This window comes from Nuphar pumila, chromosome 7 (assembly GCF_984573655.1).
Source record: "Nuphar pumila chromosome 7, dmNupPumi1.hap1.1, whole genome shotgun sequence".
In the NCBI taxonomy this organism is placed as follows: Eukaryota; Viridiplantae; Streptophyta; class Magnoliopsida; order Nymphaeales; family Nymphaeaceae; genus Nuphar; species Nuphar pumila.
This window is the reverse complement of record NC_143255.1, coordinates 48,836,229-48,856,670: the sequence shown is the minus strand read 5'-3', so window position 1 is coordinate 48,856,670 and position 20,442 is coordinate 48,836,229. Positions and strand designations below refer to the sequence as shown.

Genomic DNA, 20,442 nt, shown 5'->3' with positions numbered 1-20,442 from the left:
ATTAGATCAAACTAGATCCATATCTCATATTTGGGCATCTGAACCCAACACTAGATCCATTCAAGTTCAACAAGATCCAATAACATTGTCTGGATCCAAAACTAATTCAACTGGATCTATAATCAAATAATTTGATATATCCAGATTCGTATATGTTCAACTAGATCTAATATGCTTTACTGCATCAAACTAGATCTACGTCTCTTTACTAGATCCAAATATCTGATCTAATATTGATCAGATCCAATCATGACCCAAACATTATATTTAATAAATCTTACAAATAAACTTGATTTAAATAAAAATTAGATTAATGCAAAACATACTTGATCCAGATATAATATGATCCAAAACATAAACTTAATGTTAAGCAAAAAAAAATGCAATAACAAAAGAATTTCAGGATCCAAGAAGTTTTACCAGATCCAACCAGGTCTTTATGAAACTACCTGTATTAACTTGATCCAAACCTGTCTAGATAACATTTTGGGAGGTATTCCGCTAACCAGAAGCATTTTTATGCAAAATCAGAAAAGTCAAAACAATTCTGGGTAAAATCAACAGTCCAGAACACTAAAATATAATTTTCTAAGTTAAACAAAAAATTGCAAGTGCTTTTCTATAATTTCAGAAAAGTTAAAAAAATCGGTTATGAGAAAATCATCAAACTATAACCTTGTCTCTGATATTTTCAAAGAACAGGCATGTTTCTAAAATTTTCCAGAAACAAAGCCCCTGTTATGTAAAAGTACAGGCAGAATTAATAGAAAGAAAAGGGGCATAATGGTAAAACCACTTTTTTAAAAAAAGAAAAAAATGAGTGGTAAAAACCCTAACTTCTTCCCTTTTTTTGCAACTCTTTTCGTAAAAGGGCTCTTAGGGTTTCCCTGGGAAACCAGAGAGGAGATAAAAGGGGGAAGACGGGGGTGACGGTCGTCGCCCTCGCTGCCGCCTTCGCCGAGAGATGCAGCAACTGCCCGGCCGGTGCAACCACCCTACGAAAGGGGGTGGTCTCTATTAAAATATAACCTATATATATACATATATAGAGAGAGAGAGAGAGATACATATGCATATATGTATCTACATATATATATATATAGAGAGAGAGAGAGCGATATGTCTATTTGTTGTAATACCCGATAAGGGTAAATCTATCTTTTTCTTTATTTTACGCATATTATCCTTTTGATCTTTCTTTTAAGCTAAAGGGGAGCCCACACTATAGACGTTGGGCCTCTCCAACGGTCATATTTATGATCGTTGGAAGGGCTCCAACGTCTATATGGAGCCCTTCCAAAGCTTCTCATAATGAATAAATAGGGGTTATCCCCCTTTGTAAAGATTCAAGCTTTTTAGCAAAAGCTCTCTTATCTCAATAAAGATTTCCATTTTATTTTTATGCCCCTGCGCATTTGTATGTGTTTTGCCTTTGTGCACATTTATTTCAAGTGTTCTTTTTGTGCCTTTGTGCACACAACACACGTTAAGAACTTAGTGCTTTTGTGCACATATCCTCTTTGAAGACATTTTCACATATCAGAGCTTGGTCATCAAAAGAATAGCGCATGCATTGCCTCATCCCAGTGGTCGCCTCAAAAATCGTGCTCATAACTCATTCTTGTATTTTGGCGTGGAAAGCTCTTGTAATCCATTTCTAGTGAGGTTCACCACATCAAGTAAGCTTTAAAGACTCATTGTGATAACTACTATTCTTGAAGTCTCTCTTTGTCTCTCATTCAAGTTTCTCAAAAGGCGGAAAAAGATTCTCAGTTTTCCCTTGGTTTCAAACTCAATGGGTCAAACTATCATGTTTGGGCCGGCAATATGGAGGCTCACATCAAGGGTAAAGGACTTTGGGGGACATCCAAGGTTCAACACCAGAACCGGAGCCAAAGATTACTATTGTTGAAAAGGGAAAAATAAAAATTATTGATGGAAAAGAGAGAATAAAAGCATTTGAAGAATATAACAAAAAGCATGAAGAATTGGTGATGAAAAATTACAAAATCCTATCACGGATTTTTTCTTCGGTTGAGACTAGAATGATTTTCTTTTTTGGTTCATATCGCCAACCCGAATTGTTTTGGGATGAAGGCGTAGTTGTTGTTGAGACTAGAATCAATGCAAATATTTTAAAATTTAAAAGATCATCTCATGTATGGGAATATCTCAAGAGATTTATCCCACAAGTATTACCTCCAAAAAAGGGTGTTGACCCTTCAATAAGGTGAATCGACCATTAGAAAATATTTCACCGAATTGTCATCTATTTGAGATGAGTTTGCTATGCTTGAACCAAAATGGAGTGAATAAGTCATTGAGCTTCGACACAAACAATTGGAAGAAGATCGGTTCTTTAACTTTTTGAATGAGCTTAGACCCGAATTCGAACAAATAAGATCTTCACTTCTATCTTCTTTTACTTCTCCACCTGTTGAAAATGTTCCTACCAAATTAAGTGAAGAAGACTCATTTGGAAATGAGTAAATCAAATTCAAGTGTTCTTGCTATGCCTTCAAACAAAGATGAGAATGAAGGAAATTAAGACGTCTCTAGGCCTAGAAATAATATAAAATCATATAAGCCTCCTCATTTTAACAAGGATCAAAATCATAATCAAGGAGTAAGGAAAAGAGGCCAAAATAGAAGATGAAATAAGGGAGTATGAAAAAATTATTTGTTACTTTTGTAAAGAACCGGGACATATTAAGTCGGTTTGTCCTAAGTGGAAGAAGAAGGTGACTATGTCTACCATGTTTCAACCACACAAAAAGAAGAATTCATCTACTTCTAACAATGGGGCATTGTCTTTAAGTCAAGTCATGGAGGCTCTTCAACCTTTCCTCAAAGGATCTATTTTCGGTGTCGCTATATCATCTCCTCCCGATAAGATCTCTTGGCTCTTAGATTCGGGTGCCTCCTTTCGTATGACTCCCAATATTTTTGTATTTTTCGAATATACAAAAAATGTTTTACCATCGTTTGTTTCAACCGCAAATGGCGCTTCTCTTGAAATAAAAGGAGTTAGAAACTTTGAAAAACAAGATTTTTTATTCCCAAAGTTAGATTTATACCAAAATTAAATTTAAACTTGCTTTAAACTCTTATACCATGGATGTGATATTAAATTCTCATCACATAAATGTTGGGTAAAGGATCGCCGGTCCGGGAAGTTGATTGGAGAAGGCTTCAGAAAAGAAGATCTCTAATATATGGTGTTTCTACAAATTACAAAACATTCTTTTTGTAATATTGCCCAACATAAAGATATAAATGTTTGGCATAAAAGACTTGGACATCTTATGTCATCAAGCTTTCTTATTTGCATTTTGTTAAGGATCTTTGTAAAAGTAAATTCACTTGTAATTATTGCATTCTTGGAAAAATGAAAAGCTTGCCTTTTGAACAAAGATCTATGTTTATAAACAAACCCTTTGAGCTTGTGCATTCGAATGTATGGCGATCAGCACTTGTTATATCTAAAGGAGAATTTGCTTATTATGTTATTTTTATTGATGATTATTCTAGATTTTGTTGGATATATTTCCTTAAGCATAAACATGAGGTCTTTGCATTGTTTAAGACATTTCATATGATTAAAAATCAATTTAATGGTAGCCTAAAGATTCTTAGGACTCGTTCCGGAGGAGAGTATCTTTTAAATGATTTTAAAATTTATCTTAAAAATCATAGAATTGTTTATCAAAGATCTTGTCCCAAAATACCTCAACAAAATGATCTAGCGGAAAGGAAACATAGGCATATTATTAAAACAACTAGAACTTTGCTTATTTCTCAAAACATTCCTAAAAGATTTTTGGCCGAAGCGGCCCTTGCATCTGTTTATCTCATAAATCGTCTTCCTTCAAAAAATCTAAATAAAATTTCACCTTTTGAAATTCTATACCAAAAGAAACTCGATTACAATAGGTTGAGAATCTTTAGATGCAAATGTTTTGTCCTTACTGATAAAAATGGCAAACTTTCACCAAAAGTTATTCCTTGTCCATTTCTTGGATATTCCAAAACTCAAAAAGGTTTTAGATGCTATGATGTTAAGAATGATAAACTATGTCTTTAGGAATGTAACTTTCTTAGAAAATGTTAGTGGTTTTGAAGAATGTCAACCTCATAAAGAGAATGTGAACTGCTCTTTCTTGTTTGAGTTGCTATCTAAAAACGATGATATTTCTAGCGATGATGAACTCGTATATAATGATCTTAGTGATAATGAAAATATAGATAAAAATAACAATTCTTCCTATCAATCTATTGATCACCCTATAGAAGAAAGAACATCTAATGATCCTATCACCTATACACAGAGAACAATTTTAGAAGTGCAATCGAAAAATATAGTGAATCTTCCTCAATAAATAATCTTCATAGAACCGAGAGAACTAGAAGAAACCCTTCTAGATTTATATCCTATGAATCATTCTCACCTAAACATAAAGCATGTTTTAGTGTTATTCATTCATATGTAAAACCTAAAAGTTTTGAAGAAGCCAAAAAAATGACAGTGGAGGGATGCAATGGATAATGAACTTACAGCCCTTAGGAAAGCCAAAACTTAGAAATTTCAAATTTTGCCTATCAGAAAGAAAACAATAGAATGTAGATGAGTTTTCAAAGTGAAAACTAAGAGTGACAGGTCTCTTGAAAGATATAAAATCCGTCTAGTTGCCAAGGGTACAGTCAAGAGTATGGTATATAGATTACGATGAAACTTTTGCCTCGGTTGCTCGAATGGTTACTGTTACATACCTAATTACAATTGCATCTATTAACAATTGGAACATATATCAAATGGATGTTAAAAATGCTTTCTTAAATGAGGATTTACGTGAAGAGGTTTATATGGATGCCCCTCCGAGTATGGATGTGCCTAAAGGTAAAGCTCTTCATCTGCAGAAAACTCTCTATGGTTTGACACAAGCTCCCAAGGCTTGGTATAATCGATTTACTAGTATAATGGTAGAAAATGGTTTTATTTCATGTTATACTGAAATTACTTTGTTTGTCAAGAAATTTGATGTAGGTATTATGATTTTATTATTAGATGTTGACGATCTGTTAATCAGAGGTGATGATGCCATAGGAACAAAGGATATCAAGTCTACACTAACAAAAAAAAATTGAAATGTTGAACTTAGGTTTTCTAACATATTTTTTAGGCATTGAAGCTGCCTATTATCACAGGGGTTATTTTTTTGTCTCAAACTAAACTTGCTTGTGAGGTCATTGACAGGTCAGGCATTTCAGATGACAAAACTTGTGAAACTCTTGAAACAGTAGGGACAAAGATGAAGATTGATGATGGGATTCCTCTAGAAGATCCTACTCCTTACAGGCAACTCGTCGGTTCATTGATGTATCTTAGCATTATCAGGCCAGATATCTCTCATGTAATGCATATTGCAAGTCAATTTCAACATGCCCCTACATCAGTTCATATGAGTGTCGTTCTTCGAATTATCAGATATGTGAAGGGGTTCATAAATAAGAGAGTATTTATATCTTTATCTTTTGAGTTAAATTTAATTGCTTATACTGACTTTGATTGGAAAGGTGACCCAAATAATCGTCACTCCACCATTGGTTTTTGTATCTTTTTAGGTGAATCATTAGTTTCTTGAAAATGTAAGAAACAACAGAAGATGTCCATGTCTTCTACGGAGGTTGAGTACCGAAACCTGACAACTACAACAATGAAAATTGTTTGGATTCGGCAGTTACTGGAAGATATGGGGATTCGTGTTCAAGGACCTACAAAATTATACTGTGACAACAAAAGTGCAATATATATTGCAAAGAATCACACATTTCATGAGCACACGAAGCATATCGAGATGGACTGCCACTATGTTAGAGAAGAATATCCAAAGAACATCATTGATCTACCTTATCTGACATCATAATACTAACTGACTGATTTTTTTACTAAGGCACTTTGTTCACCTCGTTTATATTTTCTTCTTGGCAAACTTTTGGTCATCACACCGTAAGTTTAAGGGAGAATGTTAAAATATAACCTATATATATACATATATATAGAGATACATGTACATATATGTAAGAAAATGGTATTCCACCGTCAATCACAAGAGAAGAAGAGTAGAGAGGGAGAGAGGCGTTAGTGGCTGCAAAAACCCAATAGGGTATTCGGTGGCTTGCTTTTCTCATTAAGTATACAGAGGAACAATATTTAGGGTACTAAAATACCCATTACATGGTATGTTAAAATTACAACATGCCATTAATAAGCATGTGTTTAAATAAAACTCTTAATAAAACAAGAGTTAGATAAAACGAATTGGGTCTGGATCCTGAGATCCAGACCCAGTTGAATGACAGTGTCTTTTCACCCTCCCTCAAGTTGTACATGGTTTTGAACCATAAACAACTTGCCTTTTAACATCCAAAATTTGTCCTTGATAAGTCCTTTGGTAAACAAGTCAGCAACCTGATCAGCAATCCGTATGTATTCTGGTTCAATTTTCTTTTCTTCGATCTTTTGTCTTACAAAATGTTGATCAATTTCAATATGTTTGGCACGACTGTGGTAGATAGGATTGAAGGATATATTGATAGTACTTTGATTGTCACACAAGAGAATAATTTTAGAAATCAATTCTCCTATTTATGTCAACAGGTGTCTAATCAATGTTACTTCGACTGTAGCAGCTGCCATTGATCTAGATTCAGCTTTTGTGCTCGACTTAGCTATGGCCTTTTTGTTTTTTTACTGCTCCAGGAGACAAGATTTAGGCCAATAAAAACACAGTATCCTGAGACTAACCTATGCTCATTTGGGTCTCCTGCCCAATCTGCATCTCTGTAAATAAGTTCATGCATGTGATGACTATGCATACTCTTTTTGTACAGAAGACCATCTCCAATAGTTCCCTTCAAATATCGAAGAATGTGTTTAACAGGTTCTATATGCCCAATGTGTGGTTTATGCAAGAACTGAGATACCTGATTGACAGAATAGACAATATCAGGTCGAGTGAAGGTCAGATACTGAAGCATTCCTATTATCCTGTGATATCCTGTAGGATCCTCATACAAATCTCCATCTTGGGAACTGAGTTTTTGATTAAGTACATTGGGTGTGATTAGAGGTTTGCAATCTCTCATACCTGCCTTGCTAAGAACATCAGTTGTATACTTATGTTGAGTAAGTGTCATGCCTTCAGGAGTCATGTCAACTTCTACTCCAAGAAAGTATCGCAGTTTACCAAGATCCTTCATCTTGAATCTATGGTTTAAAAATTCTTTAATCTGTTCAATGTGTTCATTAGAGTAACCTGTAATGATGATGTCATCAATATATATCAATAACAAGGTAACTATATTTTTGCATTTGAATATGAAAAGAGAATGGTCAAGGAGAGACCGAGTAAAGCCATATTTTCTACTTCAAGAGAAAAATTTTCAAACCAAGATCGAGATGCTTGCTTCAGACCATATATAGCTCTCTTTAATTTGTACACGTATTCTTTAGAATTTCCTTCTGCATACCCAGTGGGTTGCTCCATGTATATTTCTTCCTTCAGAGTTCCATGTAGAAACGCATTTTTCACATCCAGTTGGCTGAGAGTCCACTGGTGCTCAACAGCCAATGATAGTACGATGCGGATAGTGCCTATTTGTATGACCGAACGGAAGGTCTCATCATAGTCTTGTCCTTGCTCCCATGTGAATCCTTTGGCAACCAACCTAGCTTTGTTTCGCTCGATAGTACCATCTGGCTTATACTTTATTTTATACACCCACTTTGACCCAACCACATTTCGATTGTATGGTTTGGGAACAATATCTCAAGTGCCACACTCGTGAAGAGCCTCCATTTCTTCGTTCATAGCTTTAATCCATCTCTTATAATTTATTGCTTGATAAAATGTTGTGGGTTGATCTTTCTTGCCCAAAGAAGTTAAGAAGAGTTGAAAATCTATCGTAAAGTTCTCATAACTAACCCACCTATCAATAGGATGTCAAGGTCGGGTAAACCTTCTGTGAGCAGGTGATTGAATGAAAACAGGAGGAGAATTTTGCTCCTGATTAGAGCTGGGAGGTATCTCCTTCTCACGTCGAGAGTAAACAATGCCTTTATACCTTTCGGGGGGCCAATAGTGGTCCTGAAATCACACCTTCCTGAGTCCTTGGCGCAGCGATAGATATGTTTCCTTCATCTCTTTGATTACATTTAGAAGAACAAACACCATCAATACTATAAAAGAGATCTGAGTTCAAGCAAGGGTGATAAACTTCAATTTCAGAAGAAGTGTTAGCATTATGACCAAAATTTGATTTGTCAAACACAACATTTCTGGATATTTTGATGCGCTTGCTCACGGGATCATAGCATCTGTAGCCTTTGTAATCATCAACATACCCCACAAATCTGCACTTTAAAGCCTCATTATGAAACTTGTGCCGCATTGAATTGTCAACATGAGCATAACATACACACCCGAATACACCCAAATCATGATAATTTAGATGCACACCATGCAAGGAGAAATAGGGTGATTCATTTTCCAAGATGTTCATGGGCAAACAATTTATGACATAGGTTGTTGTATGAAAAGCCTCTGCCCAGAAGTTAACTGGAAGATTACTATCATGCATCATGCTCATTACACTTTCGACGATATGACGATGCTTCCGTTCAGCAATCCCATTTTGTTGAGGCGTACGAGGGCAAGACACTTGCCTACTTATTTCATTTGTCTGGAGGAAATTAATAAAGTCATTTGAAGAGAACTCACCCCCTCCATCACATTGGAAACAAGTAATATTCTCACAGAATTTATTTTAAACAAAGGAATGAAAATTCTAAAACAATTTGAAGGTTGTAGATTTACTTTTCATAAAGAAGATCCATGTATATCGAGAATAGCTATCAACAAAAATGAGATAATATTTAGTGCCAAACATGGAAAGAACTGGAGCCGAACCCCAAACATCAGAACATATAATTTCAAATGGTCTTGAAGCTCTTTTATTAATGAAATGAAATGGAAGAACATGACTCTTACACTGAAGACAACTCAAACATTTTTTATTATCGACACTTAAATTCATACTTGACTTGGGAATGAGACTGCTTGAAACAAGCTTATCAATAAAACGACTACTACAATGACCCAGACGACCATGCCAAAGATGTGGCTCAATACATTCAAAAATATTAAGAAAACTCTCAGGAGGAACTGAAGATGATGATGATGATTTGAGCTTCAAGGTGGAATTAACAGATTGAACACGAGATGAAGGATTCTCTTGGAACACGTACATATTCCCTTGTCGTTTTCCTTCAGCGAACATTTCCCTCGTGTGAAGGTCCTTAACATGAACAGAAAAATGAGTAAATTCAACTGAAGCATTAATGTCATCGACAAGCTTAAAGACTGAAACAATATTTTTCTTAATATTAGGAGCATAAATGACATTTGAAAGAGCAAGGGAAGAGTTGAACATAGAGATTACATAATTTTTAATATGTGAAATATGGTGATGAGACCCATCTCCAGTGACAATATTATTTCTACCAACATAAGGAACAAGATTTAGGAGCTTACCAGCATTACCAGTGACATGAGTGGTTGCACCAGAATCAACATACCAAGTACCTTGATCATTCTGTTTGATATTCAATTCAGCCAAGGCAGATAATAACTCTTTGACTTCTCTAGTATTCTTCAATGTATTTGTGCCCTTTCTTGTCTCCAATTGTTTTCCTCTATTTTGCAGGTTATACCAGCAATTTGCCTTGATGTGCCTCCTTTTGTTACAAAGACAGCAGGTAGGTATTGTCCTTTGCCTTTGCAGATTAGGAGGCATACTGGGAGCAGGTAATATTCCACGAGCTCCTTGTCAATTCTTCTCTTGACCTCCCCTCTCCCAAGATTCATACCGGCCACGTCCTCGACCATAGGTAACTCTTGTGGCAAGAACATCGTGTGCTCCAATAGGATTGTGAATGCCTTCCGAGAATCCCTTCAGGGCCATCTCATTATGTAAGAGTTTAGCACGAAGGTCTTCAAATGTAGGTAATTCTGGCAAACACAGCAAAGAAGTAACCATCATGTGATAATCGGGTCCCAACCCACTCAAAGTCTGTTGCACCATATCTTTCTCACTGACCGTGCAACCCATGATGGCTAACTGGTCCGTGATAGTCTTCATTTTGTTTAAGTACTCCATGACAGTCATGGAGTCCTTCCTTAGCATTTGAAACTCTTTCTTTAAAAATAAAATTCTAGCCAGAGAAACTTGAGAATATGTCTGAACATGACGACGCCACAACTGCATAGCTGAGTAGTCATCTGGGATTGCCACAAGCACCTCCTGTGACAGGTGGAAGTGATGTAGGCAACCAAAGCCTGATCTCGCTTCATCCAAGATACGTACTCTGGATTTATAACAAAGGTAATTGAAGTGTCACCCTCTTCATTCTTGCCTTCTTGTGATATGATCTCTGGAGGAACAGGAACAGAGTCATCCAGATGTCCAGAAAGATCCTGACTCCTTATGAATGGGATGATTTGTCTTTTCCAAGTTAAAAAATTGGAATTGTTCAGCTTCTCAGACACAAGCTGACTGAGAAAGTTGGAAGAAAGGCTAGATTGTGAAGAAGAGAATGAATCCATAGTCAATTGGGAGCAAAAAAAAACGAGGATTAAGACACCAAAAGAGAAGTCACTTTAGAGTAAACAAAATAAAAATTTAGAACAATGAATTTCAGAGAACGCGGCTTTTTTTTAGACGCGAGGCAGAATATGCAGTAAAGAAAAAACTGCTCAGAGAAAAAAAATATCCAATCAGTAAGAAAACACATTAATATGAAAATAACGTGTTTTCTTTAACGTGTCTTCTTTCTAAAAGAGGAAAATGTCAAAGTAGAACAGAGATAGAATGGTGTTAATCAATCAAGACAGAACAGCAAGTCAGATTCTGCACTGACGTTAATATGGGAGAGAAGAAATCACGCAAACATGGACTTTGGTAAGAGTTTTATAAGGGGTTGAAATCAGTGCAACAGGATGACAACAGGAGAAAGATACACACAAGAGAAGAAAACACATAGGAGAAGAGTTTTGTAAGAGAACAAAGGGGTTGGACTGAATGCTCTAGGAGGTCACGATCTTCAATGAAGGATCTGATGCTCTGATACCATGTAAGAAAATGGTATTCCACCGTCAATCACAAGAAAAAGAGGAGTAGAGAGGGAGAGTGGTGTCGGTGGTTGCAGAAAACCCAATAGGGTATTCGGTGGCTTGCTTTTCTCATTAAGTATACACAGGAACAATATTTAGGGTATTAAAATACCCATTACATGGTATCTTAAAATTACAACATGCCATTAATGAGCATGTATTTAAATAAAACTCTTAATAAAACAAGAGTTAGATAAAACGAATTGGGTCTGGATCCAGTTGAATGACAGTGTCTTTTCAGCATTCTATATATATGCCTATATATCTATATATATATATATATATATATATATAGAGAGAGAGAGAGAGAGAGATGTCTATTTGTTGTAATACCCGATAAGGGTAAATCTGTTTTTTTCTTTATTTTACGCATATTCTCCTTTTGAATATGTATGTAATTTTTTTTCCTTTTTTTTACCTTTTTTAATTTTCTTTCTTTTAAGCCAAAGGGGGGGGCACACTATAGACGTTGGGCCCCTCCAACAGTCAGATTTATGACCGATGGAGGGGCTCCAATGTCTATGCTTTTAGCAAAAGCTCTCTCATCTCAATAAAGATTTTCATTTTATTTTTATGCCCTTGTGCATTTATATATGTTGTGCCCTTTTGCACATTTATTTCAAGTGTTTTTTTGTGCCTTTGTGCACACATCACACGTTAAGAACTTAGTGCTTTTGTGTTCATATCCTCTTTGAAGACATTTTCACAGTCTCCACTGTCTTTCTTGCGTGAGGTTCGGGATGAGTGCTGCCTCGCAGAGGTGGTCGGGAAGCGCAGCGATGGCCTCCTTCTGCCTCATCGACGATCGCCCTGTGTCGTCATAGTTCGGTGACCCTGCCCACGTCAAGAAATCCCTTTCTCTGGAGTTCATCTTTGGGAATCTCCCAAAGACTCGATCGAGCTATCTTTTTCCGACGTCACCTTCAAGATCTTCCCGTTAGTTGCCTCCTCTGGCCGGAGCTCCTCTCCAGGAAGCTCCCAAAGACCCGATTGAGATCTCTTTTTCAGACGAATCCTGCAAGACCATCCCTCTCGCCGCGGCCTACTCCGACTGGAAAAAACATCCCGGCCAATCGCGATGGGGAGAGGAAAGTTTGGGTTTCAGAAGGGGGAGGAAATAGGAGTTCTATGGTGACAACACTCATCCGACGACGTCGTAGGGTGTTCCCCTGTAAATTCCTTAAGTTGATTCCTCCAGCAAACACCCTTATTCCGAGAATCGTCCGGTGGGGGGAACCACAACCTTCTTTACACCAACCCCTCCGACAACGACCATTTATGCGCTCCTTCCTGGAGATTCCTCCACTGGTGGCTAGTGGGCTGCAGAGTTCGTCCGACTGGTGAAGGGAACCCCACCACCACCTCTGCTCTTTGCCATCTAGTGGAGCCCTTGCTCTGCATCTTTCCATCTCCTCAGCGATCCTTTCCTCTCGTGGTTTTGCTTTTCTGTTTTTCTTCTGCTTTTTCCTCATTCTCTGCAACAAAAGGCGTTTATGGAATGGCCTTTTGACGCGTTGCTGCTTGGCTATTTCATGTACATCTGGACCTTCGAGCAGCCGAAAAAATATCTTTGGTCCAGCATCAGAGAAGTTGTGGATGTTGCAGGCCAAAGTTTTGGGTTGGTGCCGGTAAACACAAAGAGTGGTTGTAGAAGCCCTCTCTTTTCTTTATATTAATTTCTCTCGATCTGAGTCATTTTCTACTTTTCAGGGTTTCGCGATCGGAATCGGAAAGGATCACGGTTGCAAATGGTGTCGCGATCGTCCATCTCGCTTTGAACGGGGTCGGGGGTTGTCCCCATTCCCGTTGGGGTCTCCCCTAGACCAGATCGCACGTTGCCCCGCTGTCCCCGCCGTCTTCATCAACGGCAAGCTCGTCGACGACCTCGAGCGCCTCATGTCCATCCACATCAAAGGCTGCCCCATCCTTATGCTCAAGGACGTTGGCACCCTATGGCTTTGACTCAGCTTCGTGCACGAGCCTTGCATCAGTCAGGCGTCATTGTTCACACTAAAACCATGCTCTGATACCATTGATGAAACTTGGATCGAGGTGTGCACAGTGAAAACAAGAGGAGAAGATAAATGGGGAATAGATTAACGGCCTGCTTCAGAGGAGATCCTTGATGAGATTATCGAGACCACTTGGTGTATCCTGCAGAGGCAGAGGCTGGAGAAATTATCCTCCCCTGGGTAATCATTACCTAGCCAAACCAACTTCATTGGATTCCCAAACATGCTGGGAATACAATGAGGAGTGGGCCCACCATTATCCCGGTGGTTCCTAACTCAATAGCCCACTACTCAAGTGGGTCATTGGATTCCATGTGATACATTTGGCCACACTGGATCCGTACCAGGATCCAACAAGATCAAACATTTGTTCAATATAATAAACAAGATCTCCCAGGTTCTTTTATCGCTTCTTTTAATTGATTGATCACTCTTTAAAAATTAAAACAATAACTCTCGTCATAATTGAGAGGATTCACAATGAGTGTATAATATCCTAAAATTCTTCAAGAGATAATAACTGCAGGACGAAATTGTGTTCCTCTTCCAGATCGTTTCTAAAATAAATGCCAATTAATTCACGAGGTTCAAGCCTTCAAAATATTGCCCTCTTACTACCTTGTGTTCTTTCTATTTTCAGAAATCAAACAGCAAGATTTTTTTCTAGACATTGCACCAGCTAACAAACTATCTAGGTGTAGAACACCAGCAGGAAGGTAAACACTTATAGGTACTTGGAGCATTAACCTTGGCAACATAAACAGATCATGTCACTGATAAAAGCAAAAAGAAAGAACAAAAGAAAAATTGCATAGGTTTTGAGTGTCTCATACAGGTCGGAACAGATCATAAATATTTCCTTTTCAGTGAAAGTTCAAGGGAAAATGTTTGCATTCAAAACAACCGCACAAGCAAAGGGAGAGTCATAGACCAGAAGTTTCCAACTATGAGGTACGATTTACAGTCGACTGCATTGTACTCCATGGTACATTCATGGTAGAAAACAAAGAACAGGCTATCAGTAAAGTTTGGAAATCATAAAACACCTTCACTTCCTAGGTAGACTAGTTACACTATTACACTTCTTCCTTTCTCTATTCCTGCCTTCCTTTAAATGCATTTTCCAGTAGAAGAGCTGAACGTCAAATCTCAAGACCATGCTGATGGAACTATATCACCACCAGTGCACAAAGACATGTTTAGCACACTTAAAAAGCTAACCAGTTCCTGTAAAGCAGCAATACGAATGACCCATTAATCAAATTCACTAAAACTACACCTACACCATTACATTTCTTCTTGTCTCTATTCCCCTTTTCCTTTCAATGCATTCACCCGTGGAAGAACTTAATGCTAAATCATAAGACCATGCTGGTGGAACTACCACCAGTGCATTAAGACATGTTTAGTCAATAAAATAACTAACCAGTTTCTGTAAAGTAGCAAGACGTATGGCCGATTAATTAAATTTACCAAAGCTACACCTATGCTTGTCCATTTAGTCTTATCCCTTTGCATATTCAATCACCCGATTTGGTGAAAACGTCCGAAAATTATACCCACGCGTGTACATTTGTTTTGATCCTTTTGTTTATTCAATCGCCTGAACGTTACAAAATTCTTTCACAATCAACCATCGAAATCAAACATATTTTTTGCAAAATTCTCTAGATAGCGAAGATCGGCAACAACAATAGTTGGGATTCGAACCCGAGAGCCCTCAGTTAAATACAGATCGAATTTTTTCCTCCAGCAACAATTTTCGGGCTTTTTTGCGTTCATTGTCAAGACGATCAATCATCACACACTAAAAAAAACCACTTTTCTTCCGATTTCTCCGTCGACGTTCACATAAATCGAACGAATTAGAAAATCGTCAAAACTGTCTATAATTCTATGAACGATCACCAGCAGGTTCTTTCGATAGTATAAATTTCGCAGCGGGACGAACTTCAGTGCACCAAAAACGCGATTTTAGCCCCAAATCTCACAATAAAGAACGAAAAAAGGGATATTTCCACGAAATATCAACTTGGATTAAATATAGTCAAAGAAGACTCGAAATGCAGCGAACTAGGTCAAGAAACGCGGGGGAATTTCCGCACCTGGCTTAAGAGATAGCGCATCGAGAAGGGAGGAGGCCTTCTTCTTAACAGGAGACTGGTCTGAGGTAGCAAAGCATCTGATGGTGGTGGAGAAAAGAGGGTTAGGGCTTCGGGTAGTAGAAACCAGAGACCTTCGGATTGCCTGCATCTTCGCTCTCTCCCTCGCTCCCTCTCACCACTCTCTTTCCTTTTGTTTTCATGGCTTATTCTGAGTTTTTAATTTCTTCGAGGATGTTTTGGTCATTTCACGTTTCTGGGTCAGGCTGAGACTTGGTCATTGGCTAGGGATGGTAGACGAGCCCAATAAGACAAGCTTGGGTTGTTTGGGCTCTGCTTATTAAGGGTTCACCCTTGGTCCGGCTCAGCGTATGAGCTCATCACAAACCAAGCTGAGCCCGAGCTCATTACGAGCCAATCGTCCCATATTCATAGTTGGCTCATTTATTCAAACGAGTTGGCTGGTCGAGCTCAATGTCTGAGCAAATCAAAGCAAAGCTTCTCATGAGTCAAGCCGAGCCGAACGGTGAGTTGCTCATGTTTTGGTGTCTGTTGGGCCTAGTCAATAGGTTGGGTTTGACTTGGACTCAGCTCGTACTAAACCCTATAGAGTTAGGGTTTGGTCATAAGCAAGGAGGTCCAATTAGAATTTGGGTCATACTCAAAGAGTTCAATTAACATATGCCTGGCATGGTTTATGAAATCTCATACCTGACCTTGGCTCCACCCAAGTTCTGCAGTATTTTAATGTAAATGATTTTACTGATTCTGGTTCATGTTATTCTTATATGGTCAGAGTATTTTCTCTTATAGTAGGTCCAATTAGATTCAGGTCTGGACACAATACCAGCATCTCAAATCAAATATATGGGTTTCGTCTCAGCTGAGCCCAAACCATACCCCACCAGTTGACACCAGGGGTGTCAACGGAACTGGTTTACCCCTACCTGACCCGAACCAAACCTTATAGGGTCCGGGTATGGTGATAAATATGAAGACCCGATTAAGACTCAGGGCCGGACTCCAAGGTCTGATTAATATATGGACTCGGGTATAGCTTGTGAAATTTTATACCAGACCCGGACCCGACTCAAGTTTCAATTGACACCCAATTTTTCAATGTAAAAATGATAAAAATATGGTTTTACTGGGGTATGGTACGGGTTTGGTTCATGTAGTTCTTATGGGTCTGGGTATGATTTTTCTTATAGTGGACTCTATTAGACCCAGTTTTGGACCCGATACCATACCCAAAAATCTGATCCAAGTCTGGTTCTACCTAAGTCTGAACCAAACCCGACAGGTTGACACCCCAAGACCTAAGAAAGTAGACCCTATTAGGGTTGGGTATGAAGTATGAATTTGTAGGGCCTGTCTTTTTTCACGGGAACCAGGAGCCTTTTTCCAGAAAAAAAAAAGGCCCTTTTCCCACGGAATGTTTAAACAACATGTCCAGCAATAAAGTGTTTGGCTCGTGGGACCTGCTTTCCCCCATGAGAAATAGGGCTGTAAATTAGTCAGATGGTAGTTGGTCTAGGTTGAACCGATTGCAGATCCTACTTTTCATGAGTAGGACTAGTCTGCATCCAGATTTGACTTGAAACACATGGTAGGGCTCGGGATGTGATCGATCCGAAGTGTTTATAATTTTCTCTGTAAAATAATTAAAAACTGGTATGTCAAAATTGGGCGGTCCCAACTAGGGGTACAATGGGTCGGGTTTGATTCAGACCCAGGTAAACCAGAGTTAGACCAGATTTTCGAGTATGGTATGGTATCGAGTCCGGACCCAAATCTAATTGGGTTCACTATAAGAAAACCATACCCGGACTCTATAAGAACTACATGAACTAAACCCAGACCATAGTTGGTAAAATCATATTTTTTCTCATTTTTACATTGAAAATTTGTGGGTCTTATTCGAAACTCGTGTCGGTCCGGGTCTGATATAAAATTTCACAAACTATACCCGGTCCATGTATTAATGGGACCTTTGGGTCCGAACCTTGGTCTTAATCGGGTCTTCTTATTTATCACCATACCTGAACCCTATACGGTTTGGTTTAGGTCGGATCTGGAAAAACCAGGCCTGTTGACACCCCTAGTTTCAACTAATTTGACACCCCTATACGGTTTGGTTTGATGAAAAAAATTATCAAGGCGACTATACTAAGCACGTGGGGCTTATTTTAGCTCGTATAAAGTCTTTTTCAATTTATAAACTTTTTCTTTTTTTCCTTTGCAAAAATGATTTTGACTGTTTCAAATTTTGAAATAGGTGAAAAAGTTTCAGTAAAATCAATTGCATATTTCTATACAAATCCTCTAGCAACTGACATTGCCTTATACTTTTTCACATTGCCATCAGCATCATATTTGACCTTGTAGACCCACTTTACTCCAATTAACTATTTTCTGTGTGACAAATCTCAAAGCTCCCACCTGTCATTCTTTTTTATGACCTTAATTTCTTCTCTCATTGCATCTACCCAATTTTTATTGGCACATGCTTCATCATACAATGATGGTCCTATTACAACAAAAGCTAAAGCACATTTATAAATATCTTTCAAGGAGTGTACCTTTTTGGGAGAAGTCTACTCATCAAGCGTGCACTCAATCTTTTCTATAAATTCATCTCTCATGCTTGATGTTTCTAATGATGATGCTACATTAACATCAGCATGATTTGATTTTGTTGCAGCTTCATCAATTTGCAACTTCAAGGTTTCATTATTAGCCCATTCCCAACAAGCTTTCCTTATAATCAACTTTTTAAAAGTAGGATTATAAAGATGATACCATTTAGTCTCATTACTATAACCAACAAAAATGTATTTTTCAATCTTTTATCTAACTTGATTTTTTCTGAAGAATCAATCAAGGTATATGCTACACATCCAAACACTCTCAGCATACTTATATTTGGTTTTCGATTCCAATAGGCCTCATATGGAGTTTTCTTTTCGAATTGCTTTTGTTGGAGAAATATTCAAAATATGCACTGTTGTGTTGATGGCTTCTACCCAAAAATCATTAGGCATCTATTTTTCACTTAGCATGTTGCGTGCCATGTCCACCACTGTACATTTTTTCCTTTCAGCAACTCTGTTTTGTTGTGGAGTCTTTCTTATTGTCAACTGCCTGCGAATGCCATAATTTTTGCAAAATAAATCAAACTCATCGGATAAGAAATTTTCTCCTCTATCTGTGTGCAATATTTTTATAGTTTTTTTTTCTTTCATTTTCCATAAAAGACTTGAATTCCTTAAATCTATCAATTGCATGAGATTTATGAGTAAGAAAGTACATCCAACTCATTCTAGTAAAATTATCAGTAAAAAGCAAAAAATATTTGCTATTATTGAATGAAGGAGTTTTCATAGGGCCACATATATCAGCATGAACTAATTCAAGAGGTTGCTTAGCTCTCTATACCTTCTCAACTGAGAATGATAATTGGTGTTGTTTATCATAAACACATAATTCACATACCTCATTGGTACAATCAATGGTTGGCAAACCAAACACCATGTTTTTCTGATGTAAGAGTTTCAGACCATTAAAATAAAGATGCATATACCTCATATACCATAACTTAGATTGATCAAGACAATTTACTACAAGGGCGCACTCATCTATCTTGATTGTTTCAAGTAGGAACATTTTATTTTGGACCATATTGTTTTTTACAAGAACTACACCATTCTTGTTTTTAATCTCACATACGTCATTTTCAAATAAAAGAGTGTAGCCTTTTTAAACCAATTGCCCTACACTAAGTAAGTTCTGGGCCAAACAAGGAACATAATATGCATCTTGAATGTATCATTCATTACCTAATTTTTTTTTATAGCAACTGATCATCTGCCATTGACGTCTACTTTATTATTGTCCTCGAGCCACACATTCAACTTCACAGTCTCATCAATATTTTTGAAAAGACTCCTATCACCGATCATATGATTACTGCAGCCACTGCCTACAAATCACATTTCACTTTTACAAGTGTTAGCATTCATACTTGGGAGAAACAAATTTTTGTTTCCTTCTGCAAAATTTGCTTGTGGATTTGCTTTTTCAAAACATTTGGCATCAATATTACCAAATTTCTTACAAAAATGATATTGCTTTCCTTTAAAGAATTTATTTTTATTATCTTTTTGTTGTATTATTCCTTTGAGAAGTATCATAAAATCTTCCTCGACCTCTATCGCGCCCATGAAAGATTCCTCTAAAATCTTCTTGTCCTCGACCTCTTCCTTTACTCCTTTGATCACACTGGTTATTCTTTTCTTTTAAAATTTCTACCTTAGTTTGAAAGGCCCACTTCAACATTTTTTTTGACGACCTGTTTATGTGATGCTCATGGGGTTAAAAGAGACCCCCCATTAGTTTCTTAATAGAGTACATAGACAAATCCTTAGACTCTTCAATTACAGTAACAACATGATCAAATTTATAAGGTAGATACCTTAAAACTTTTTCTACTATTTTTTTATCATTTAAAACTTCACCAAAAGCCTTCATCTGATTTACAACAGTGGAGAGCCTAGAAAAGAAAGTTTGAATAGACTCACTGGTTTTCATAGAAAATGTTTCAAACTCTCTTCTTAAGGTTTCAAGTTTAACGGTTGTGATCTTCTTATCTCCATAAAATTTTTGCTTCAAGTTGTCAGGCCTCTTTTGACTTTGTAGCACCAGAAATTATTGAAAAAACGATCTTAAACACGGACTGTTGTAATACTAACAATGCCTTTGCATCCTTCCTTTGAGCTTCTTTTACATAAATCTTTTTTGTTGCCCTCGTTCTTTCAACATCTGCATAACCATTCTCAACCAACTTCCAGAGGTCTTGTGAAATAAAAAAAGTCTTTATTGTAATATTCTAAAAATCATAATTTACACCATTAAAAATCACCACTAATGATTGGAACAAGTTGAGAGAATTAGAATTGTTTGCTATACCAGTTTTAATCAGAGATTATCCTTTAAAACTCTAAGTCTACAGGAACTCCTTGCTTCAACAATGCTCCTACTGTGTTTTGTAACGCCCAGCTTCGACTGCAACCTAGCTTTGATACCAAGAATTGAAGA

The 20,442-nt window shown here is 37.4% G+C and overlaps 1 protein-coding gene across 1 annotated transcript in view; it reads right to left on the bottom strand.

The window, feature by feature from the left end:
- The window catches only part of LOC149832192 (uncharacterized), a 28,429-nt gene extending 12,901 nt beyond the window's left edge, over positions 1–15,528 (bottom strand). Inside the window, exon 1 of the mRNA XM_090014354.1 lies at positions 15,349–15,528. Coding sequence (XP_089870480.1) covers positions 15,349–15,496 — 148 coding nt within the window. The 5' untranslated portion in view covers positions 15,497–15,528. The remainder of the gene's footprint in view (positions 1–15,348) is intronic.
- Between the last annotated feature and the right edge of the window lie 4,914 nt (positions 15,529–20,442).